Below are 23,089 nucleotides of genomic sequence, written 5' to 3' on the forward strand. Positions count from 1 at the left end.
GATTGGTAAGGGTTAATTGGGTATCAGTAGTATAAAGGAATTTTCATTTAAAATCGCAGTAAGTTCTTCATCTCCTTTGAAAATATTCTGCGTATGCATATTGCAGCTCATATTCGGACCTGAAATTTTTGAAAAACAATGGGAGAATTGCAAAAGAAAAGTGGAGGAAACTCGTTTTTCCCATAAGGTGTTGACGAAGTGCTATGCTTTAAATACATAGATATATCAATCACTAGTTCATTTGATGTTGACTATATATGCTAGAAAGAATTATTGGCTACAGCCCTGAGCATGGATGTAACTGGGAAGGGGGTCAGAAGGTTATCCCTTTGGTTTGTACCAGATTATCTATTATTTCTATTTTATGTTAGCTATAAAATACTACATACTAGACCACTTTTTTTTTTAATGAGGATGTAACTCGATATGCCAAAATATTTTATACTTATAGCACCCCTCAAATAGAAGAAAGATAGGTATACATTAGGGGAAAGTCCATGTCAAGGTACTCAGAAGACGTAAATAAATCACGATTTTTTTTTTTTGCTGATTTGTCGTTTCCCCAGCCTCCTCAAAATATTACTTTATATAGCCCCAGTGCCAGGGGCTCTCTATGATAAGGGCAGGGATATTTGGAAAAAATGAGCTGATAATTCCAGGTGTCTAAAATAGTACGTCTCCTCAGTTTATTTGTAAAATAGCAAGGTATCTGGAATTTTTGTTAAAAAAAAGACGTTACTCTAAATTCCTAGTAATTTAAGCTCCACTTGGTTCGGAGTTATGACAACACGACAACACAAGAAGAGCCAATCCACATCCTAGTTCTAAAATAGGATATAATAGCCATGTCGGAATTTCTTAGCCTTTTACTAGCGAAAGTTATCTTTTCAAAACATTAACCTTACATCTGAAAACAAATTACACTTCTCATACAGTACCGTCATTGTTACTGCACACTTTCTGACACTGAAATAACTTATAAAAAATTCCTTCGAGCCGGATTTGAACCAGCGACCTATGGATTACAATTACCTCTACAGTCCACCGCTCTACCAACTGAGCTATCGAAGGCTTATTTTAAACAACATTCGATATTGGTGTTGCTTGTTCATACGTGAATGATACAACCATGAACTGCGAAAACACGCGAGAAGTGAAGTTTAATGAAATAAACAAAATGGAAAGAAAAAATGATAACTTAGAGACAAATTTGGGCTATATATTTACACATTAAGGGGGGGTCAAAGCATAGCATATATTAAATACATGACATAACCTAACCTAGGTATCTTTTTTTGCCCCACAACCCCAAAAAATAAAGTTTAAATATTGTTCACGGAATAAGAAACCCCTGTTTGCCTAGCGCACGAAAGGAATTCTGTTGATAAAGAAGTTGCTTGACTAGTTTCTTGTATCATGTTTGCGATACAATTCTCGCGTGTTTTCTGGCTAATACATAAGTACCGTGAATGCTAATGAATTAAAACAAAATATGATGAAAATCATTGGCGGATCCAGGTGGGGGGCAGGGGTGCGCGCCCCCTAACGTAGTGGAGGATTTGGGGTTTGGACAGCTTGCTCTGGTTGGGGTTGGATGAAAGTTATTTTTGTAATTGGTTTTTAATAGTTGAGTTATTTATAAATTTTTGATTGTTAAGACTGTTTCTTTTAGCAAACAAGTTTGAAACTAAGTTTCTGTTACACTGTTGTGGTATCTGTTAGATCTTACAGATTACCATACCGCCTAAAAGTATTTAATTAAATGTAGATTTATTAATGGAATTTGTCCGTATTACCACGAAAGCCAACTGGGAGGTAAAAATCTTCATTTTGTAATAACAAGGAGGGGAAATTTAAAAATCCTAACTTGTTTTGGCTGTCAAAATGACATTTCAAGATTGTGTTGTTACAGCGGGGCTGAAAAACAATATTTATACTTTTTTTTACTGTCAAAAATTTGTTTTCGAGTCTTGCTATGGCACAGAGACGAAGAAATTGATATCATTACTTTTTTGGCTATCATAAAATCCGTTTTTTTTTTGCCAAGTGGGTTGGTTTTTACAACATTGTTGTTTTTCTAGGGGATTTATGTAATAGAAAGTAAATGTATGAAAAGTGCAAACATATAATTATTTTACGTTTTGGATTTAGGTTAGCAAATGGTGGCCACTTTACTGCCTATTTTCATCTAATTAAAGCTCTGCATTATATGACATATCACCTCCTCTGTTCATCCTAAAACATTAAAATAAAGGCCAAACTCTTTAGAAATAACTAAACTTTAAAAAAGGTTCGAATAAGTATACACTAAAAACTAAATGTGTTCTTTTTTCTAACCGGTATCGATGGGACTCTGAATTCTCAGTTTGAATCAGTGGAATGGCATCGATTTTTTTGACGCTAAAGATTGAATTTCGTTCCAATCATTTAAGAATGACCCCTGAATCACAAAGGGTTTAATTAGAATAGATAGCTCTTTTGAAAGTACTAAAAAAAAACTTTATTATAAAGAACAAAGTATTGACGAGGGGGCGAACCCCCTCATATACGTAATAATTTATGTTTGTTTGAAGTTTTTATATTGCTCCTTACTTTCAGTTCAAAAAACCTTTTTTTTATTTCTGATCGTTTTTTTAAATAATGCTGGGAAATCCGGCGCCCCTTCATGAAAAATTCCTCCATGAAAAGATCCTCCCACGTAGCCTTCTCGCCCGACCCCCCGCCCACTCCCGAAAACGTCTGTATACTTCCCAATTACTAATACTATGTGTAAACAATGTGCAAAGTTCACAACTTGCAGCCCTTCCCCCAGGGACTGTGGGGGATTAATTCTTCCTCAAAAACATAGTTGTTCGATTTTTGGACTATGCTGAACAAAATGGCTACCTCAAAACTTTGATCGGGTGACTTTGGAAAAAATGAGCGTGGGAGGGGGCCTAGTTGCCCACCAATTTTTTTGGTCACTTAAAAGGGACACTAGAACTTTGAACTTCCGTTTAAATGAGCCTTCTCATAATATTCTACTACCACTGGGTCGATACGATCACCCCTGGGAAGAAGAAAAAAAAACAAAAAAAAGACGCATCCGTGATCTTTTTTCTGCCAAAAAAATACAAAATTATACATTTTTGCAGATATGAGCTTGAAACCTCTACAGTAGGGTTCTCTGATACGTTGAATCTGATTTTCATTAAGATTCTATAAATTTTAGGGGGGTGTTTCCCACTTTTTCGAAAATAAGGCAAATGTTCTCAGGTTCGTAACTTTTGATGAGTAAGCCTAAACTTGATGAAACTTATATATATATATATATATATATATATATATATATATATATATATATATATATATATATATATATATATATATATATATATATATATATGAAATTAACATAAAAATCCGATTCTTCTGATGTATCTATTGGTATCAAAATTCTGTTTTTTAGAGTTTCGGTTACTATTGATCCGGGTCGCTCTTTAATTACAGTTCTACTACGAATTGTTTGAAAATATATTATTTTTGAGTGATTATACGTAAAGCTTTGAAAGAGAATATTAGCATAAAATCTCTTACTTTCATTGAGAATCACTGGGAAATACCGTGGCCAGTAGAGTAATGGGTACTGGTGCATTATACGGCCACTTCTAAAAATTCAAGTTTGGTTAATACTAATTAAAGAAAATAAAACAGGATGAATATATAATAGTTTAGAAACAAATTTGGGATATATATTTGCACATTAGGGGGGTGGGGGTAAAGCATAGCATATTTCAAATACGTAACCTAACCTAGGTACATCCCCCCCCCCCCGCCCATAAAACCCAAAAAACAACATTTCAAATATCGTAAACACAATGAAAACTACTCTTTGCATTCCATTTCTTAATAGCGGTCTCTTGAAACAACCAGTCTGGTGGGTTTCGTCTGTCATTAGTATATAGAAGTGACCATCTAATGCACTAGTACCGAGTAATGCTCCAAGAAAACCCTATAATTAGCTTCAAAGATACCTGAAGTTCAAGGTCGTACCCAAGATTTTGTTTCGGGAGAGATTTTACAAAAAAAAAGACTTTAGAAAAAGAAAAAGCATCGAATTTTTTTTACATTCACTTTTGTTACGTTTTTACGAGTCAGACAAACATTTCGGGGTGGGGGATTCAAACCCACTACCCCCCCCCCCTGATTTTTCAGGGGGGAGGTTGTTTGCTGATTTTTCCATTTATAGTATCTACAGATACCTAAGATACTGGGACTCTGAATAGGCATAAAGCATTAACCCCCGCATTCAACAAAGCTTACTGCATTTAATTACAATTAACCGTAACGACTTTTTGAATAAGCGTAGTTATTTTAAGTTAATATCTTCTTGTTGTTGTTTGGATTATTATAGATATGCATTCGCATAATCTTATCGCTGAAACCAAATTCCGCCGATAAATATTCCAAGAATTTTTATTATCCGTAAAAGGACAAATTGCAGCTTATTGAGCTCTGAAGCACAATAAGCAAATAATTAATTGTAATAGGTTTGAAAAAGTGTTTTTGAACGCAATTCTTTACTATTGAACACGTGGAAATGCAAAAAACAAAAAACAATTGAAATAAGCTTATTGAACGCGGACAACTGAAAAAGCCATAATAAAGATAGATCTTAAAGCCTACTGCCCATTTGATGTGCATTGAACTAAAAAAAAAAGAAGAAAAATCTCGTCACATTAGGATCGCCAAATAAAGGGGAAAGCTAGGTTACAAGTATGACAAACGACTCAGTAACCTAAAAGGATATGTGATAACTAGGAACAACCCGATTATTGAGGAATCAAGGTCGTATACAGGGGGTAGGGGGTTGGTTACCGGTTTGAACCCCCCCCCCCACCCGAAATTTTCGTCTGACTCATAAAAACGTAACAAAAATGCATATAAACATATTTTTGATGAGCTTTTAATTTTTTATCCCCCCCCCCCAAAAAAACAAGTGATGGATGTGCCCTCCTCAGGAATACACACAGAAAAACGCAGTGGTGCCTACGTATTATAGCGACCACACTCAAGAAGTGAAGTTAGGTTAATCCTAATGAAAAATACCAAAATACGATGCAAATATAATTTCTTAGTAACAAAATTATGGAAAATACAACACAGAATTATGGAAAGCAGGCGCCGAGAACGCATTATATTAAATACCTAACATAACCAACTCTATATATTAAATATTTAATTAAAATATACCTGCATAGGAGTTTATCTCGCTCAGGCTAAGCTAATTATCTCCGATTGTACACAGTGAAACCAGTTTTACAACAGATCAAGAACAGCAGTGTGGTCGCTAAACCCACAGTCATCTGTCTGCTTATTGTCCTGTTTTGTAATTCCTGTACACTGGGCTTCCTTATGCTTACCGGTTGTATCCTGGCTGCATATTAAACAACTAGTTCTCACTGTAGATTTATGTGCATTGCATTTCTTTACTGTCAAGAATATCCTGTGCTTTCAAATATTAACTCAGTTTATTGATTTATTTGTATTGAAACATAAAGTTTATATTTAACACGAAAAAAATTGTAGTGGTTGTCTTGGTCTATAGGCAGAAGCTAATGCAGATAATCAAACTCCCAGTGACGGCAAGTTTTCTAACACTTTCCCATTATTCATAAGTGTGACAAATTACGGATGCCTAAAGGGCCGGATTTACAGCTTTGGCCTTTTTGCGAGATTTTCGGGGAAATTTCCGAAAATTCAGGGACGGTAGAAACACTTAACGAATCATAACTGATGAGCCAAAAGTAATAAAAGAGGGAACTCTCAGTGTCAGATGCCATTTTTGGGAGACATCTGACAATTTATAAGTGGCCACGGAATTCCTTTGTTGTTTTAAAATCACTTTTCTGTGAATAGGCAGTGTAGCGTCGAAGTGAAGCTGGCGCTTTGACGATAAAGCATATCAGTCCAGTTTTTATTAAGAAAAAAAAATTAATCGGTGATAATTTATTTCACCCCCTGGCATTGTGCACCCCTAGGCCCGGGCCTAGTTGGCCTATTAGTAAATCCAGGCCTGGATGCCTATAGATAGATAGATAGATAAATGTAATAAAGCCAAAACATACGGCCATGAACACAAAAAAAGCACAAATATACTAAACTTACATCGGCGATCATCATAAAAAGCACAAATATAATGAACTTGTATCAGCCAACATCAACAAACACTTAAATGAAACGTACACTTAAAAACAAGTTGCTTTAACAACATACACTTAGAAACCTACACTTAGTTTGCTTCTTCTTCTTTTTTAATTTAATTTGAACTCGAACACTTCAGTAGCAAAAGAGAAATGCAGAGCAATTTCTTAAACTTGATATAAATTGAAAAATAAGTTCAGGTGTCATGACGTAAAGAATGAATTACTAGGAATTAGCATTATGTCAAGCGTTATTGTACGTAAAAGCTATCAAAGAATTGACCACGTGTTCGTTTTTTTTTTTTATTATTATTGTTTCAATAATAGGCTTTGACAGTGGTATGATGTCATACCAACTGTTACCTGTTTTGTCATGATTAGTACAGTTGATAGTTGAGTTACGTTGTTTAGTAATGAAATACATACGAAGTAGTTCGAAGAAGAAAAGGAATCCTTTTCCTTTTCCCAGTGAATCCTTTGCCTACTTCATTCCTCTGCTGTATAGCAAAGTCAATTTCGCTTTCGTCAGTTCCGAGAATTGGTAATAACTGTAAGCTTGCAAGATTTGGTGCTTCCTTTTTTATTCTATTTCTCAAACTGGGAGGTTGTTCCGCAGACTTAATACCAAATTTGTCCCAAACTTCGAAAACAATTTCATTGACGCTTGAGTCTGTATCCTCCTTTGTTGGATCTTCTATTTCTCCCTTGGCTGAAATTCAATTTCAGCCTTTGGATCCTTTTTCAAATGCATACCTAATCTCCTCTTGTACTTCGTCAGTCGAGCCCTTATGAATGGGCTTCTCAGTAGGGGTCGCCTCCCCCATGCCACTCAGCGCGTCCCCAGGTGACTGATAGGGAAACGCTCTACCCTCAAGTAGGGTACTACCCTCAAGTATGAGGCGCGGACCAAGGGGGACCTAGTCCCTTGGGGTCCATGATAGAAACTGGGGCACCCTCGCCTGGGGCTCGTGGATACAGTTTGAGGAGACTGAATGCCCTCAGATGTACAGTCAGCAGGGCCCACCGGCGTGTGGTCACGTTCCGGGAGTTACAAACCTTTCCCCAGCAATGGATTAAACTGTATGGAAAAGCAGAACATCATACTGGGAGGATCCTCTATAGACAGACAACTGCGGCAGGGCGTAGGATCCAGATTTATGGACAACGGCCTCTGCAAAGGTCTGTCTCGACCCTGTCGGGGTGCCATGGGTCTGGGGAACTCTTGGTCAAGTACATTCCCGTTTTATGGGAAGCCTCAACCTGATGAGTTGGGTGGGAGCCCACCCCGCTTACCCCAGGGATTCAATATCTAGGCAAGGCCTAGCCCTAATCAGATCCCAGGTCTAAGGTCGGTTGGGTCTGCAACCCTCCACCTGAAATCTTTACGCAACTAAAAACGACGACTCTGCCTCGGATGACCCTTGCCTTTACCTTCCACGACCTCAGCATGTCCCTGGACTTATTTTCGACCAACGTTTAATTGGTCAAGAAGGATTAACCTTCTTGACCAAGGTGGACCACGCATTGCCACCTGGAACTTACTTACATTCAAATTTCCCGGAGCGATACAAATGCTACCTCTTGAGCTAAAACGCTTCATTTTGTAGCTATGGCTGGACTCACGGAAACCCTCCTCATTGGAAGAGATTTCAAGGATATCACCTGATTTGGTCCGGTGACCCAAAAACGAGGACAAATGGCGTAGGCCTTATGCTGAACGCCAGGTCAAACAGATGCCTTCTCTCTTATAAGGAAATCTCATATTGAATATTGATGGCTCAGCTCCAGTACAAGCATAGAAAATGGACAATTATTGTGTGCTATGCTCCCACTAACCTGATTCCTGTAGAGTAGAAAGATGATTTTTACCCAGAGCTTTCTATGACTCTATCTAGAGTCTCATCCCACGTCTTCACTCTTTTGGGAGACCTTAACGTGACGGTCAATGACAGAGAGAGGGTCTGGAAAAAATATTTTTGGTCCCGTGACTCCGGTCGCACTGAATGACAACGGAGAGAGACTCCTTCATCTCTGTAGTATGTATAATCTGATCATATCAAATACACTTGGTCAGAGACTAGAAATTCATAAACACACTTGGTGTAGCAACGACGTCCAGACAAACAAGATGATCGATTATATCATGATTTTTGACGTTGACGCTCCTCGATAACTGATGGCTGGACATCTGCTGAGCATGGAAACACGGGCCATAGGATGGTGGTCGCCACGCTAAGACTATGCTTGAGAGCACAGAGACAAGACAAACAGCCTCCCAATTTTGATCTGAGTAGCCTGGCAACAACTGAGATGTTGCAGAGATATTCATTTGATATTTCTAACCTGTTTGGCTGCCTTCAAGACCTGGATGACTTCAGAGTTGCAGGGAATTCCTTCAAAGAGAGCATTATTTGCCTCTTAATATATTTTTACTAAATTTATAACTAACTAAATTAGAAAGCTTTACCACAATACTCCCCATTTAAAGAAGAATTGTCCCAATTCTCAATATTTTACTTTTAAAACAACTTAATTTTGTTTACAGCTATTATGCTGCCATCTTTGGGTCATTGTGTACATATACCCTCAATGGGTTTCCTTAGGGTCATGTTTCTGCTCCAACATAGGCCATGTTTTTCTTTTTTTTTCTTTTTTTTTCGAAGGATTTCAATTTGAAATTCATCCTTGTTTCTCTTTTTCTCTGTCTCTAGGACTGAAAAATAATCTTTTTACCCTTCTTCATATGCATCTTCTGTTTTAACTTGACCCCAAGCGGCTTAAGCATTATATTATTGGTTCTGCTTAAATTAGATTTCAAGTTATATTAGAAAAGTTTATGAATTATTTGAGTTTAAATTTAATTCCCATTAGTAATTTAATTTGTCTGTGTGATGTGGTTGATATGCCGTTTATTTTTCGTTTTAGAAATGCCTTGGATAAATTACACATAACATTTTTGTTTTTAAATTTTCACATATTTTTTTTTCCAGCACAAAACATTTTCACATATTTCAATAATATAAGCCATTTGGGATATGTAGCACGTTCTCTAGGCCTAAATTAAGTTCTGATTTTATCTCACTTTCTGATGAACTTGTAGTAAAGTCTGTAATACTGCTATAGTTTCCAAAATATCAGTTGATCAGATATGGTTTGGTTTCTGATGGTATGAGATGTTAGTATCAGGATACTTTGGAAGTGGCTTCAAAATTTTTTACTTTCCAAAAATGTGTCAAATAATGATTGAAAAAAAGAATGGATCCGAAAGGATGCTACGAAAGATTTGATTTCCAAAAAAAGCTAAGGCTGTATCTAAAATAAATATTCACATTAGAATACATATAAAGCATAAAGTTTTACATATATAGTAGAAATGAAACACTCAATTTCGTAAAGGATAATTACTTTTATTTACTTTTCTCTCTTTTAAAGGCTCCAAAGATAATATCCCGCTTAAATCGAAACATTATGTTTCTTGCTTGATTATTCTTTTCAAGCTTAGTATTTAACGGATTGTATCACAAAAAAAATTATTTATACTTTGACTCCAAATCAAACATTTACAAACAATTTTAAATCCCTAGTTAAAACTTAAAGTAAGTTAAAACATAGTATATATACATAAGCATTGTGTAATAACTTACACAAATATTGTTTTTATTCCCAAAACTAGATAGGATATTTAACTACTGGTTAAAACTTAAAGAATTACAAAAATAAAACACACGGTATAGACTAGCATTGGAATTAATTCCAATTAGTGTTTTGTGAATTGCTTATGAAGTATTAATGTAGAATACTTCTTGAATGATATAAAAATAAAAAATACAAATACTCAACATATTAATTCATTATATTTACATGGATAGTTTAGGTTACATATATATAAATATATATATATATATATATATATATATATATATATATATATATATATATATATATATATATATATATATATATATATATATATTAACCGAAGTTATGCTGATACATAACTTAATTGTTAAAAACAAATAATAATTATGTACCCCAATAATTTATTTAATCACTGCAATATTTGTTCTTTTTACAACTTTTAAGTAAGCCCACCAAGACTTTTATCTGAGAAGTCTTAGCTGTGATCTAAAATAAAAACAAATCTTCCCTAACTAATAGATATATACACTATAATTGATCACTGTGATTAGCCTCCATATAAGGGCTTGAAAATAGTTCAAATAACATAACTTTGCTATTTAAATTTTTATATTTTTTTTTTCAATAACAATTCCATATTTATAAGAGTTTTCAAAGTACATTCATAACTTTATATATTTTCACAATTACATTAATACAACTTTATATATCTTTTCCGTATACGACTACATATATTTTCTTATCTTTGTTTTACCACTTTGTTCTATTTCGAACCCACTTGTTTCATTAACTGTCATTGGCTTACTATATACCTGTTTGTTTATTCAGACTTTTTAGATTTCTAATTCTTTTAGCATTTTTGGTACTTTAGACGGTTTAGTAATGTTTTTGCCTGTAATCTCTCTTTTTTTTCAGCCCTAGTGTCCTTTTCGGCTAAGGTTTCATTTACAACTTGAATCTGATAAGTTAAAAAAGTTTGCTGTTCATCTTTTACCTCTTATTCCATTATCAATTGACTCGTGCCTGTACTCTGAAGGTTTGCTTACCAGGACTGCCTTCTGGTAGCTCTTTATAACGTTTCCAGGTCCTATTGTCATGGGCTACAGCTAAAAGGACTATTATGAACCTGCAGACACAATAATTAATTATCTATAGTATTGCCACACTTTTTTTTTGTGGCCACAGTTATCTCTTGGGCTATTATTTTATCAGAAAAGCGGCCCTTCTGCAGAAAAATGCCGTGCCTTTATGGCACACAGTAATTTATTTTTAGACATACAAGTGACAATGACTATTTTCACTTTAACTTCCAAACTTTTAGTGGTCTTGTCTTAGGTTTCGACTTCAACTTAGGTTTTTAAGGCTATCATGTGCCTTAATTTTAATTTTCTATGCCATGCTAGTCATTTTTTTTTAAAACGACCCCCACATAAAAGAGTAAAAAAATTTTCCTGTCTACTTGGACCATTTCAATATTTCTATTAATCTAGACCCGCGTTAACAACTGTAATGACGGCTTCGTAGTAATAATGCTACTTATTTTTGTACTTATTTAGTACAATGTTCGTACAGGCTTTCTTTGGCCGGTTTAATATATGCGTATAACAGATTTTAATTGACTCCATTCATTTTCTTTTCCTTTACTTTTATTTAGCTATATTTTCAACTTGAACCTTTCCCTTTTTTTTCGATTCTTTATTTCAATGAAGCTTAAGGGGTTTTTTTGTAAGTCTTTTTTTACTTTTTCTTCAAAATATGTCTTTTTTTTAAAGCCTATATTTATATGTTTCATGTTTTTTTTCAATAACCTTCACAAGTGTTTATGCTATTAGCCCTTCTTTGGTCAAATGAATTATCTCCTTATTTTTGAAAGGGGGGGGGTGTCTAATTTTTGCAACCTGTATTTTTTTTTGACAATATTCAAATTATTCTGTCCAAAAGTGTTAGAAAAGTACTGTATTTTTTTCCAGCTGATTTTTATAACATTTTTAATTAAGTTTTACCCCGCATTTGCTAGTTCTCGTTTATTCATAAAAATTTACGTTTTTTTACGATATCCTGATTTCTGCAAAATTGTGTGGTTTTCATCGCAGACGTATATTCCTTGTCTGTGGTATTTCACCAAAAATTAGTGCCTAGTTCGTGCCAAATGTTGTTTAGAGATAGGGGTTATCAGCACCCACTGTGGTTTCCCTATAATCTTTTATATTATTCTCGTCTGGTATTATCGTCAGTTTAATTTGCGCCTTAGTTTTATATAGTCATTGAGTGCAATTTGTCCCTTTCGTGATATTTTGACTATTACCCTGTTCTACAAGTTTATGGGTTTAGTGCCCGTGTAAAATTGTTGGAACATGCTATTTTCCTAGCATGTCCTAGAATCTTACCGAGTATTCAGCTCAAACCTTCTCCAGTTTGACCTTTATTTCTGATATACATTTGGTCAGCTTGGTGGATTCCCCCCAATGACAGGACGTTTAGCAGTTTCGTTTTTAAATGCCAATTGTCCTGTCATTGGTGTCTTTCACCTGCAATGTCCTCGCCCTGGTTATTTCTGTTAATGGTGCGTCGTGAATTTATTTAATATGTGAGATTATTTATACCTGAGAAAAACTTTGTTTTCTACTGTGTTATACTTTTTAAATTGTGACTCATTGGTCTACGGCTTCTTGTTTATATATACCGTCCTTATTGGTAAGTGTTTAATTTATTATATCTTCTACTATTTATAACAAGATTACAGCTAGCTTGTACATGTCGCGCGCACTTAATGTAAACTCTTGCTGCCTTTCCCATTATAATTATTTTTAAATTTCTTCAAAACAATTTTTTTCAAATTCGACTGAAAGTGTCACCTCAGAGAGTCAAAGGTTAGTAGATGCTTCGCATTTACTTAACAACGAGAGACCAGCAGTGATTGAGCTCACTCCAAATTTTCTAGCTTCCAATGACCCTATTTCAGTAGACCACCCCCCGTCGTTTTTTTTTTTTTTTTTTTTTTTTTTTTTTTCATTATCCCCCCAAAAATATGTTTTTCAATATACCTATAAAACGAATCGACTTCCAATGTTTATTTCAAATATGTATGATTTATTTATTTTACTGCACCCATTGATAGGTTACGTGGCCTTACTTATTTTCCTTTTATTGAATCTAATCCTTTTTTGAAAAGTCTTGTCAGTATACCATTTGCGAAGTTTTATCTCGTCTCGGAAACAAAATTTTTGCAGGAAGCTATGATGTCACTTCAGATCGGAGCTAGTTTCTTTTCTGGGAACTTACGAGTATTTAGGCGCAAAAATTTTTGGAATTTTTTTTTTCTACGTGACGCTAATAATTTTTACTGCCGATATATATTTGAAGGAAAACTTTGATGTTATTTACATACCGATTAAAAGAAGGAAAATATAGATATTTCCTTAGCGGCTCTTTACTCGTTTTTTTTTCGTAATATTATTTCTATTTAGTTCCTGGATACAATCTACTAGTAGGCTAATTTGAACATAAGGGACAAGTGATTTCACTCTATATTATTTCTACTATGAGATTATATTTTATCTGATAAACAATCTATCTGACATTTAACTAAATTCTGGTTATTTAAAATTAGAGTAGACTTGGAGATGATTCGTCATTGAATAACCGTAAGAGCGGACCATAATTATCAATATTAGCTATCCCAAAAATATGCATTGCCTTCTCTGTTTGTCCTAATGTGGGCTTGTATTCTTTGTAAACAAGTATGAACACTTGCTTGTTTTACATCTACATGGCTCAAAAGCAGCCATGGTTTAAAATTCAAATTTGAACTTTCTTGTGACTCATTTCGTGGAGCTAATTCAGAATTTGAACTTTTTCTAACACCATTATTCAGATGAAGGTCATCTGTGTAGGTAAATGAGACCCTTTTTAAGACCTATGATTAACGGTTTCTTTCATTGAATTTCCTGCCTTATGCAGACTTCCCATCACAGCTGGGTAACAATTTTTTTTCGCTTCCTTCGGCGACTTTTACTAAGCTTCCACATTTGTTTTCTTACCTATAAAAGGTTACTTTTCTCTTTTTTTCTATGCCTTTCCTCATGTACTTTAATTACATATTTATATATCGTTATCTTCCCTTTGCTTGTGAAACTACAAAACTAACCTAGTATTCGGATTAGCTTTAACAAAGGTAATTCTATTGCTTATTACGTCGTAATATGCCATATTTTCGAAGCATCTCTACTCCTAAAACACTCGGAAATGGCAGCTTCGAAAACACTCGGAAATGGCAGCTTCTAACCTATAATTGTTCGGACCACAATTTATGTGCTTCCTTTGCTAAATTGTAGCAGTGTTATTCTTGAACAATAAGTCTATAGCCTGTACCTGCAGTAAGGCTGAATTAGGACCCTATTTGCTACTATTGTGCCTAAAATTCTTCTGTTTCTACCAACGTTTCATCGGTCCAGCTAGATTTTTTTTTCTTTACGTATTGTCTTTTATTTTATTCTTTTAATTCATGGTACAAATACTTTAGTATTTGGTGATATACGGCACTACTACATTGCATTTATTACTAACACTAAAAAAACTACTAATTATACGCTTGCTTCTACTTGCTAAAAACTAAATACTGTATTTTTTTTCTATTTTACAATCCTTGATTGAGCCTTTTTTCCAATTTATCTATTGTACCCAAATTTTTGAGGGGATACAAATCTATTTCTAATAGCCAAAGTTCGAGCAAAGCTGCTTTAAGTTTTGCTAATTCTACTAATTCGAGTACATTTACTTTCCCCCTCTAATACGGTCATTTCGATTTTTTTTGTATTTTGCAACCTTATTTAGTCCCCTCGACCCAGTTTTTCCAACTGCCACCAGTTGTTGTAATGTTTAATTTATGTTATTTGGGTGATGTTGTCGTAGATGCCTTTATTTCTCCCTTTATAGGGGAGGTAAACTCTGGCCCTAAGGTAATTAAACTTTGGTAGCGTGCCATAGGCTATTGCCGGACTAATGAGGCGTACCCACTGGGTATGTTCGAGGGGCTAAAGGTAGATCGTAGAGAGGTTGGCTATGATGCAATACTTTTATTCAATTAACATATAATAATACTAGATATATACTTTCTACTGGGACTGGCTGTCCCAAGTAGACCACAAGTCTCGGCAAACTACAATAACATATAATAGGATATTTAGACACTTACAATGATTCGACAATATTCCAAGGTATTTCTAAATCAACGGACCAGAGGTCAGTCCGGTATAAAGTTAGTATCAGTCTACCCCTTCCCATAAAATATATCTTTTATACATTTTTATCAACCACACCTTCCTTTACCCACCCTACGCAAAAACTAGGAAGTGGTAATTTCTCAATTTTTCGTTAAGCAAAAACTTAGGAAGATATATCCCTTATCTTAATAAAGAGTGGTGTTTCTAAAACTTTTGTTTTCGTGTTATTATATTTCTACTAAATTAATAATTAACAAAATTAGAAAACTTTACCACAGTACCATGGGCCAAGCCAAGCACAAGAAAATCCCGGGAAATCCTTTCCATGATCGAGCTGCGTCGGAAGACCTGCCTAGCACAGAATTTGGCAGAGTACAGACGTATCAACGGCATGCGTAATACTCTAATGCGCAGAGATAGAAAGACCTTCATTGATAGGAAAGCCAGCGAGTTGGAAGATGCTGGCTCACTATACAAATACCTCCGCGAATTGACGGAAGATAACCCTTCACCGTGAGTCGTGTTGCGGTCACCTTTCTTCCGGTAGAAGCCACTTTCAAAGCTTCTGAACGCTGCAGCAGTGGCACATCCTGACCCAGACCTGATTCAAGCAACCATGGCCATACCCAAGGTGACTTCTGACCTCGTATCACAACAGTTTGACGCCTTTGAGATCCTAAATGTTGGAAAAGTCTAAAAAATAAGAGAGCCCCTCGTGTTTGTGGTATTTCTGTAGAACTGTGGTAATTCTGTAGGTGCTGCAATGGTACTGTTGCTCTAGCTCATCTTTTCAATTATGGACGACGGAATGTATACTGAAAGGTTTGTCCACTTATACATACCGAAAGCTATCATCATTTTGCCATTCTGTAAACGAAAGGGAATCGCTAAATCTGCTCTAATTATCGCAGCATTACTCTCTGTTCCCGGTCAACTTATCGTCATGGCACTACTGGACAGATACTCTGCTTTCCTGCGTAGAAATAGAAGGGCTCAGCAAGCCGGGATAATGCCCGGCAGGTCGACAACGGAGCAAACCGTGTGCCAGCTTATGGAGAAGACACGAGAGTTGCACCAAATAGCGTACATTGCATTTGTAGACTTCAGTGCAGCCTTTGATTCTGTATATCACCATTCGCTCTGGCCGATACTAAGCTTCACAGGCCTACTCCATAAATATTGCTCAGTTTTTGAAAAGCTATATGATGGTACGGAGAGCAGCGAGCAAGCCGATGGAAGACGCAGTCTCACATTCTCAGTAAAGGCAAGTGTCCGGCAAGGTTTCGTCGCCGCTCCCGATCTCTTCAACTGCGTGATAGACTATATCATGACTCGAATGACAAATCGCCTTCACTAGCCATGTCTTCTTTGCTAGGCCGGCCGTCCGACGCAGCTCACCATGGAAAGGGTCTTCTGAGATATCCAGGATTTTTTCTTGTGCTTGGCTCGGCCAACGGTACTGCCAGAAGACTTAGCTGACTTGGCTGAAGATATATCCTTAGTTGCGGACACCATCGAAAAAGTAACCGAAGCTCTCCATGAGCTTTCGGAAGAAGCCTTGAAAGTTGGTCTGCGGATCATCTGGCAGAAAATCAAACTTATGCCCATCGAGCCCTCCACGTCATTATCTACGGTAAAGAAAGTCAACATCTCGAGCGACTTAATAGATGTAGTTGAAGTCTTCAATTACCTGGGATCGCCACTATCGAGGGATGGTTCGATCACAAAAGAGCATCCCGAATAGTCTTAGCGTCATCAGTTGTTTGGAGGCTGAATTGCATTTGACAAAAACCAAATATAAGCCGCCATACTAAAATGCATATCTACAACGCTTCAATTAGTAACGTGCTGCTATATAGAGCAGAGAAGTGGTGAGCCACAAAATCTGTCCTCTACTCCGTTGATGTCGCGCAGACCAAACACCTTCGAAGAATCCAGAGTCTTAACAAACAAACTTACTTAGAAACAATAGGGAAAACAAAATTTTGTCTATTGTTTCTAAGTGTGATTGTTTGTTCTTGAAAGGCAGTCTGGTCTTCGTCGCTATTGACATCAAGGGTCTTTACTGGACTGACTTTTTTACCAACCAGGCCTTCCTGTCACAAACTTCACATGCTCCTTTCTTGACGCAGCTTGAGGGTGGGGGTTGTCATCCTCAAAAGCCTAATTTGCAGAACTTATAACTAAGTTAAACAAAATGGTCATCTCAAAATTTTGATTGAATGTGTTTGGGGAGATGGTGGGGAAAATCATTTGATTGTTAAAAAGGATACTAGCCCTTTCAATTTCCAATCGAATTAACCCTTTCTGAAGTTTCTACAACCACACTTTCTATAAAAAACCTTATATGCCACCAAGGCATAACTTATAACCCTTACCCTAAGGGCTGTGGAGGGGTTGTAATCTTCAAAGAGCTAATTTGTAAAACTTTCAACTACGTTGAAAACAATGATTATCTCAAAATTTTGATTGGATGTGTTTGGGGAAATGGTGGGTGTGAGAGGGGGGGGGGCAGTTGCCCTCCAAACACTTTCGACTATTCAATAGGGCACTAGCCCTTTGGATTTCCAAAAAAATGAGCCCTTTTACAAGTTTCTATGACAAAGCTTTCAATAAAAACCTTATATACCACCAGGGTATAACTTACAACCTTTGCCCTGGGGGCTCTGGGGTGTTTGCCATCCTCAAATATCTAATTTCCAAAAGTTTCAACTACGTTGATCAAAATGCCTGTCTCTAAACTTTGATTGAATGTGTTTGGGTAAATGGTGAGCGTGAGAGGGGGGGGGGGGCTAGTTGCTCTCCATTCACTTTCGACTATTAAAAAGGGTACTAGCCCTTTCAATTTTCAATTAAATGAACCCTCTTTGAAGTTTCTACGAAAAGACTTTCTACACAAACCATATGTGCTCCCAGGGCATAACTTACAACCCTTGCCCTGAGGGGTTTTTTTTTTGGGGGGGGGGGGTTGTCATCCTCAAAGAACTACTTTCCTAGAATTTCAACTACGTTGAAAAAAATGGCTATCTCAAAATTTTGATTGTGATTGTTTGGGGAAATGGTGGCTGTGCGAGGGGGTTAGTTGCCCTTCAATTACTTTCGACTATTGAAAAGGGCACTAGCCATTTCAATATCCAATCGAATATGCCCTTTTTGAAGTTTCTAAGACAACGCTTTGTATAAAAACCTTATATGCCCCCAGGGTATAACTTACAACCCTTGCCCTGAGGGCTTTGCGGAGGGGGGGGGTGTCATCCTCAAAGACATAATTTTCAGAACTTTCAACTAAGTTGAACAAAATGGGTATCTCAAATTTTGATTGGATGTGTTTGGGGAAAAGGTGGGCGTGAGAGGGGGGTTTGTTGCCCTCCAATCACTTTTGACTATTAAAAAGGGCACTAGCCCTTTGAATTTCTAATCGAATGAGCCCCTTTTGAAGTTTCTACGACAAAGCTTTCAATAAAAACCTTATATGCCCCCAGGGCATAACTTATAATCCTTGTCCTGAAGATAGTGGGGGAGGTTTCCTGTTCAAAGATATAATTGCCAAACTTTCAACTACATTGAACGAAATGGCTATCTCAAAATTTTGATTGGATGTGTTTGGAGAAATGGTGGGCGTGGAAGGGGTGTTAGTTGCCTTCTAATCACTTTCGACTATTAAAAACGGCACAAGCCATTCCAATTTCCAATCGAATGGGCCCTTTTCGAAGTTTCTATGACAACTCCTTCGATACGAAGTGCCCTGGTCTAAAGAAAGAAAAAAAAAGAAAAATAAATAATACATTCGGCCAACATTGTTCTTTACTTAGACAGCGCGATTGCGCTGCCTATGATTCATGCTGCACATCTCGACGTTTCCTACTTATGTATTCACTTGTATTGCTGTATTGGCGTTCTACATGGTAACTGTTCATTGTTCATGGGCTGGTAGCGCGACTGCTGGAACTGGATACTTTGTGTGTATGCTTTTCAGTATTTCTGAGCTGGTTTGCTATCAGAATTTTTGATCGACAGAACTTTTGTCCTTGTCGGGTTAAAACCATTTTTGCTGCACACAATTTCAGAAAGTGACGCTTTGCTCTGGTCTTATATCTTTTGTTACTTAAAAGAAAGAGCCCAATTTGGAGGCCATTCGATAAGACCTCGTTCCTGGTATAAGAGCACCATCTTCTTCTTCTCCAAGATTACCCTACAAGGTTGTAGCCGATGCCTCTGTTTTTTTTTTTTTTTTTTTAAGAAAAATTAAGTATTGTTATAGATAAAATTTTAATAGCATAAACAGCTATATAAAAAAGAACTGGCTATGCCATACATTAGAGCTTAATTTGTCAGGTTTAAAGATTCATAAAAGGTTTTTTACTTTAAAAATAAGGCGGAATAGTCTCTACGCTTCCACTACAATTAATACTGTTCAGCAAATGATCCATTATCCATCTAACAGATAGAACAATTCGATGGAGAATCAGTAGATTATAGGTTTTTTATATTATATTTAAAAGAACAAAGAAAAACAGAATGGGTGACGAATTACATTTTGTCTTCTTTTTTTTTTTTTTTTTTCGGGGACCAGTTAAACATTGTCAAAAATATATGTTAATAGGACTCTGGCCACCTACAATGAAAGATTTTAAGCTTTCCGGTGGCCAATAAACTTGATCAAATATTTTTTTTTTTTTTTATCGCAAAATTCACCGCACCAGCAGAAGAACCAATTTGTCACTAGTCTTGAATTTTTTTTTCCGTTTTTTTTTATTACTAGAAATTTTTCTTTTATGTAAGTAGTGGGCCAAAAAGACAAAAAAATTTCCACACCCTATTGCTTCAAAAGAAAAGGAATAGTCAATAAAGTTAAGCTCAGTAAAGGTGGTGGTAGCACTTGAGAGGGCCTAGTGTCAACATTTTGCGATAACTACCTTACTTTGGCCATTCAAATATTGTCATCATCGCTAGTTTAGTGCTTAGGGAAGGTGAAAACTGAAGTTTCAAAAGAAGCGTATTTTTTTCACCAGATTTTAGAATAAAGTGAGTAATCATTGCAAATTAATACATTCAAGTTTTCTTTAATTTATGTATTCAAACACTTATTTATGCTCCTTTTTCATATGAAATTCAACTATGTTTGATAAATTGCTTTTTTTTCAATAGAATTGTTGTAATTTGCCACACTATTTTTTACAATTAATTTGCCATATATATTGATTACAAAAAAAGAAGAGACGCTCGAAGCTCCGCTAAACATGCGATGGCTCAGAACTTTTTTAATTTTTGAAGTGTCTTTGTTCTGCAAAGAAGAGATCATTTCTTAAAGTTTCCGCTTGGTGGCTTAGTTAAACGAGGGTTTAGTTGCACGGGAACCGTTTAGATCAGCTTGTTATTGCTTTTTATTGTAATGCCATCGTAGCTGGTAATTCTACTTCCGAATATTTCAGTTTATATCATTCTTTTCTATTGCAGAAAAAAGGCAGATGAGCCCTATTGGTGCTTAGACTGTATTTGTGAGGCCGAAGAATCCTGCTTTTTTTCTCATGACATTGTTCCATTAAGTGAGGCAGTTGATTATTTAGCTGGGGTTCTGGAAAAAAAGAAGTCGAGCTGCAAAAATGACCTTGTTCTTGCTCGTAATGTAATGTCTGAAGTCTTGAGAATTCGCCAGTATGTACGTCACCACATCAGAAGTTTGGATACATTTTTAGCAGCCTCTACTTCAAGGACATCGTCAAAAATCGATGAAATCGAAAAGATAGTTGAAGAAATGGAGGAATTCAAGTCTGATAATATAAAGGCAAGTGATTGAAAGCTTGGGAAATAAATATTTAAAATATTTACAAAAAAAAAATATTAAAAAAAAGAAGAAGGGAATATACCTATATTGTTACCGCAACAATACTAGGCTTGAATGCGGATGTACCCTTATATGATTGCCACATAATTATCAAGGAAAAATCAACACTATATTGATAGAATAGCTTCGTAGAATTTAGAACTTACAGAGGAGACTTAAAAAGTCGTCAAAAGCCATATTTTAGAGAATTAGTAAAATTCAGAGCCATTCCTAGGATTGGTGGCGTCCGGAGAAAAATTAATTGCAGCGCCCCCCTCCCGACTCAAATATAAGCAAAATAAGCCCAATCAAATTGAAAAATTTGATCAAATTGGGCAATCCCCAAGCCACGGCGCACCCCTCAGCTGCAGTATCCAGGGCAGTTAACCCGGTTGGCCCCCCCCCTCCATTAGGAACGGCTCTGATACAAATATATTAAAATAAAGAGATTAAGCCAACAACAAGAAAAAAAACAAAAAACAGATGAATAGAAGATGAACTCCTATTCAGCTGTCTATCTATCTCTAAAACATCACAAAATAACAAGCAAACACTATTTACAGAAGCAACTGAAAGAAAACACTGCATGAGTACAACCTACAAAGCCTATCTTATAGGCCTAGCTATAATTGAACAGGATGGTGGTGGATGGTGGTTTTACAAAATGAAGGAATCATTTATTGTCTTTCTAACTTTTCATCCCTCAGCTAGTTTAAAGTCTATTGTTGTTTTCAAACTTTTTTTGAGGTTTTTGCTTTTAAACCAAGACATGAATCTGGTCTTTGGAGGGTTTTTGAGACAAACTATCGTTTCTTATCCTTATATATGTATATAGTTCTAAAATAGCTCTGGAATAAACTAATAGGTCGATAAGAAAGGATGTTTAAAGAAGCACTTTTTAAAAAAGAAAATTATTAAAAACTGAATTAAGTGTACACTATTAATGAATCTACAACTCCCCAACTTCTTAGCCCTGAAATAGGAGGTAGCTTAGAAAAGAACAGCTTTAAGTTTTTGTATTCATACATCTCTGTATTGACTTTATTTTTTCACATTATTAACAAAACTTCGAAATCAAAGACTAAACCCTTTTTTATATATTTTGTATTGCTAGACTTAGATTATGCTGATGATTCGAGCATCCCAAATAAAAATGTTAAAAAAATGAATGAAATTTTTGGGGGTTTTGTGAGTTCAGGGTGCAAGATCAGGTTTGAAAATTAATGTTAAGAAGACTAAAGGGCTAGATTTAAGAATAAATGAAGGTGAAAAGATAATGCTGGGTAACAAGAAGATTGATCAAGTGGACAGCTTTACCTATCTAGGTAGTATTATTAGTAAAGACGGTAGGTGCAGTGTAGATGTTAAAAGTATAATAGCTAAGTCCCATGATGTTTTTTTTTACAACTGAAAAAGGTTTGAAAAAATAGGGAGATAAATCAGCGAACTAAGATTAGAACGTCGGAAGCTACAGTGATGACAGTGGTCAAGTATGATTCTGAGGCGTGGGCGCTCTAAAAGACGGGAGAGAATTTGCTAGATATTTTCCCAAAATATTGCGAACGGATTGTTTTTAGCACCCTACTGACTGACCATATCTCAAACAGTCAGCTGTAAGAAAAATGTGGTTCAATCCCACTTTCTAGAGCTATAACAAGAGAAAGCTTGAGATGACTAGGACACGTTCTAAATAGCTGTATTGGCCTCGGGAAGCTTGTGCTGCAGTGAGTTGTTAGTAGCCAACGGTAGTAGTAGCTAACACAAACTTGGATGCATCTTCTACTGGACTATACCTTTGAACTTCTTATTTAAAAAAGTGTGACTGCTCTGTATCGCAAAAAGACAATATGTTTGTATTAATACGTGTTTCACAACTTTTTCAAGATTTTTTTCAACTTTCTCTTGGTTTCCAGGAAATATATCAAAAAGAAATAAAAGTAAAACATTAAAGGAACATTTTCTATTTTTAAAGCTCCAAGTTACTGATCGTAATATTTACCCTCAGCCTAGCAGCATAAAACTTCCAAATAGTTATTGTCTTTCTTTCAACAACAATGAGTTTCTTCCCTTTGATTTTTTCAAAAAAGAAGAAAAACTAAAACTAAATTTTGCCACCCATTTTGAATTCTTTCTATCGAACCTTGTCCTGTGGTGGCGCAGTGGGTTTGACCTTGCATTGGTAATACGGGACCCAGAGATCAAACCCGGCACTAGAAACACAC

General features: G+C 35.9%; 1 protein-coding gene and 1 non-coding gene across 2 annotated transcripts in view; one reads left to right on the forward strand and one right to left on the reverse strand.

Moving 5' to 3' along the window:
- LOC148953234 (uncharacterized) overlaps positions 1 to 23,089 on the forward strand; it is an 83,534-nt gene that overhangs the window by 54,889 nt on the left and 5,556 nt on the right. The window contains exon 4 of the mRNA XM_089088410.1: positions 20,501 to 20,828. Within this exon, the coding sequence (XP_088944536.1) occupies positions 20,501 to 20,828 (328 nt within the window). The remainder of the gene's footprint in view (positions 1 to 20,500; positions 20,829 to 23,089) is intronic.
- TRNAY-GUA (transfer RNA tyrosine (anticodon GUA)) lies at positions 988 to 1,071 on the reverse strand. Its single transcript is given in 2 exon segments — positions 988 to 1,023; positions 1,035 to 1,071. It is a non-coding gene; the product is annotated as a tRNA-Tyr (tRNA).

Source organism: Artemia sp. Qi Xiang Cuo, chromosome 4, assembly GCF_049724085.1.
Source record: "Artemia sp. Qi Xiang Cuo chromosome 4, ASM4972408v1, whole genome shotgun sequence".
Taxonomy (NCBI): Eukaryota; Metazoa; Arthropoda; class Branchiopoda; order Anostraca; family Artemiidae; genus Artemia; species Artemia sp. Qi Xiang Cuo.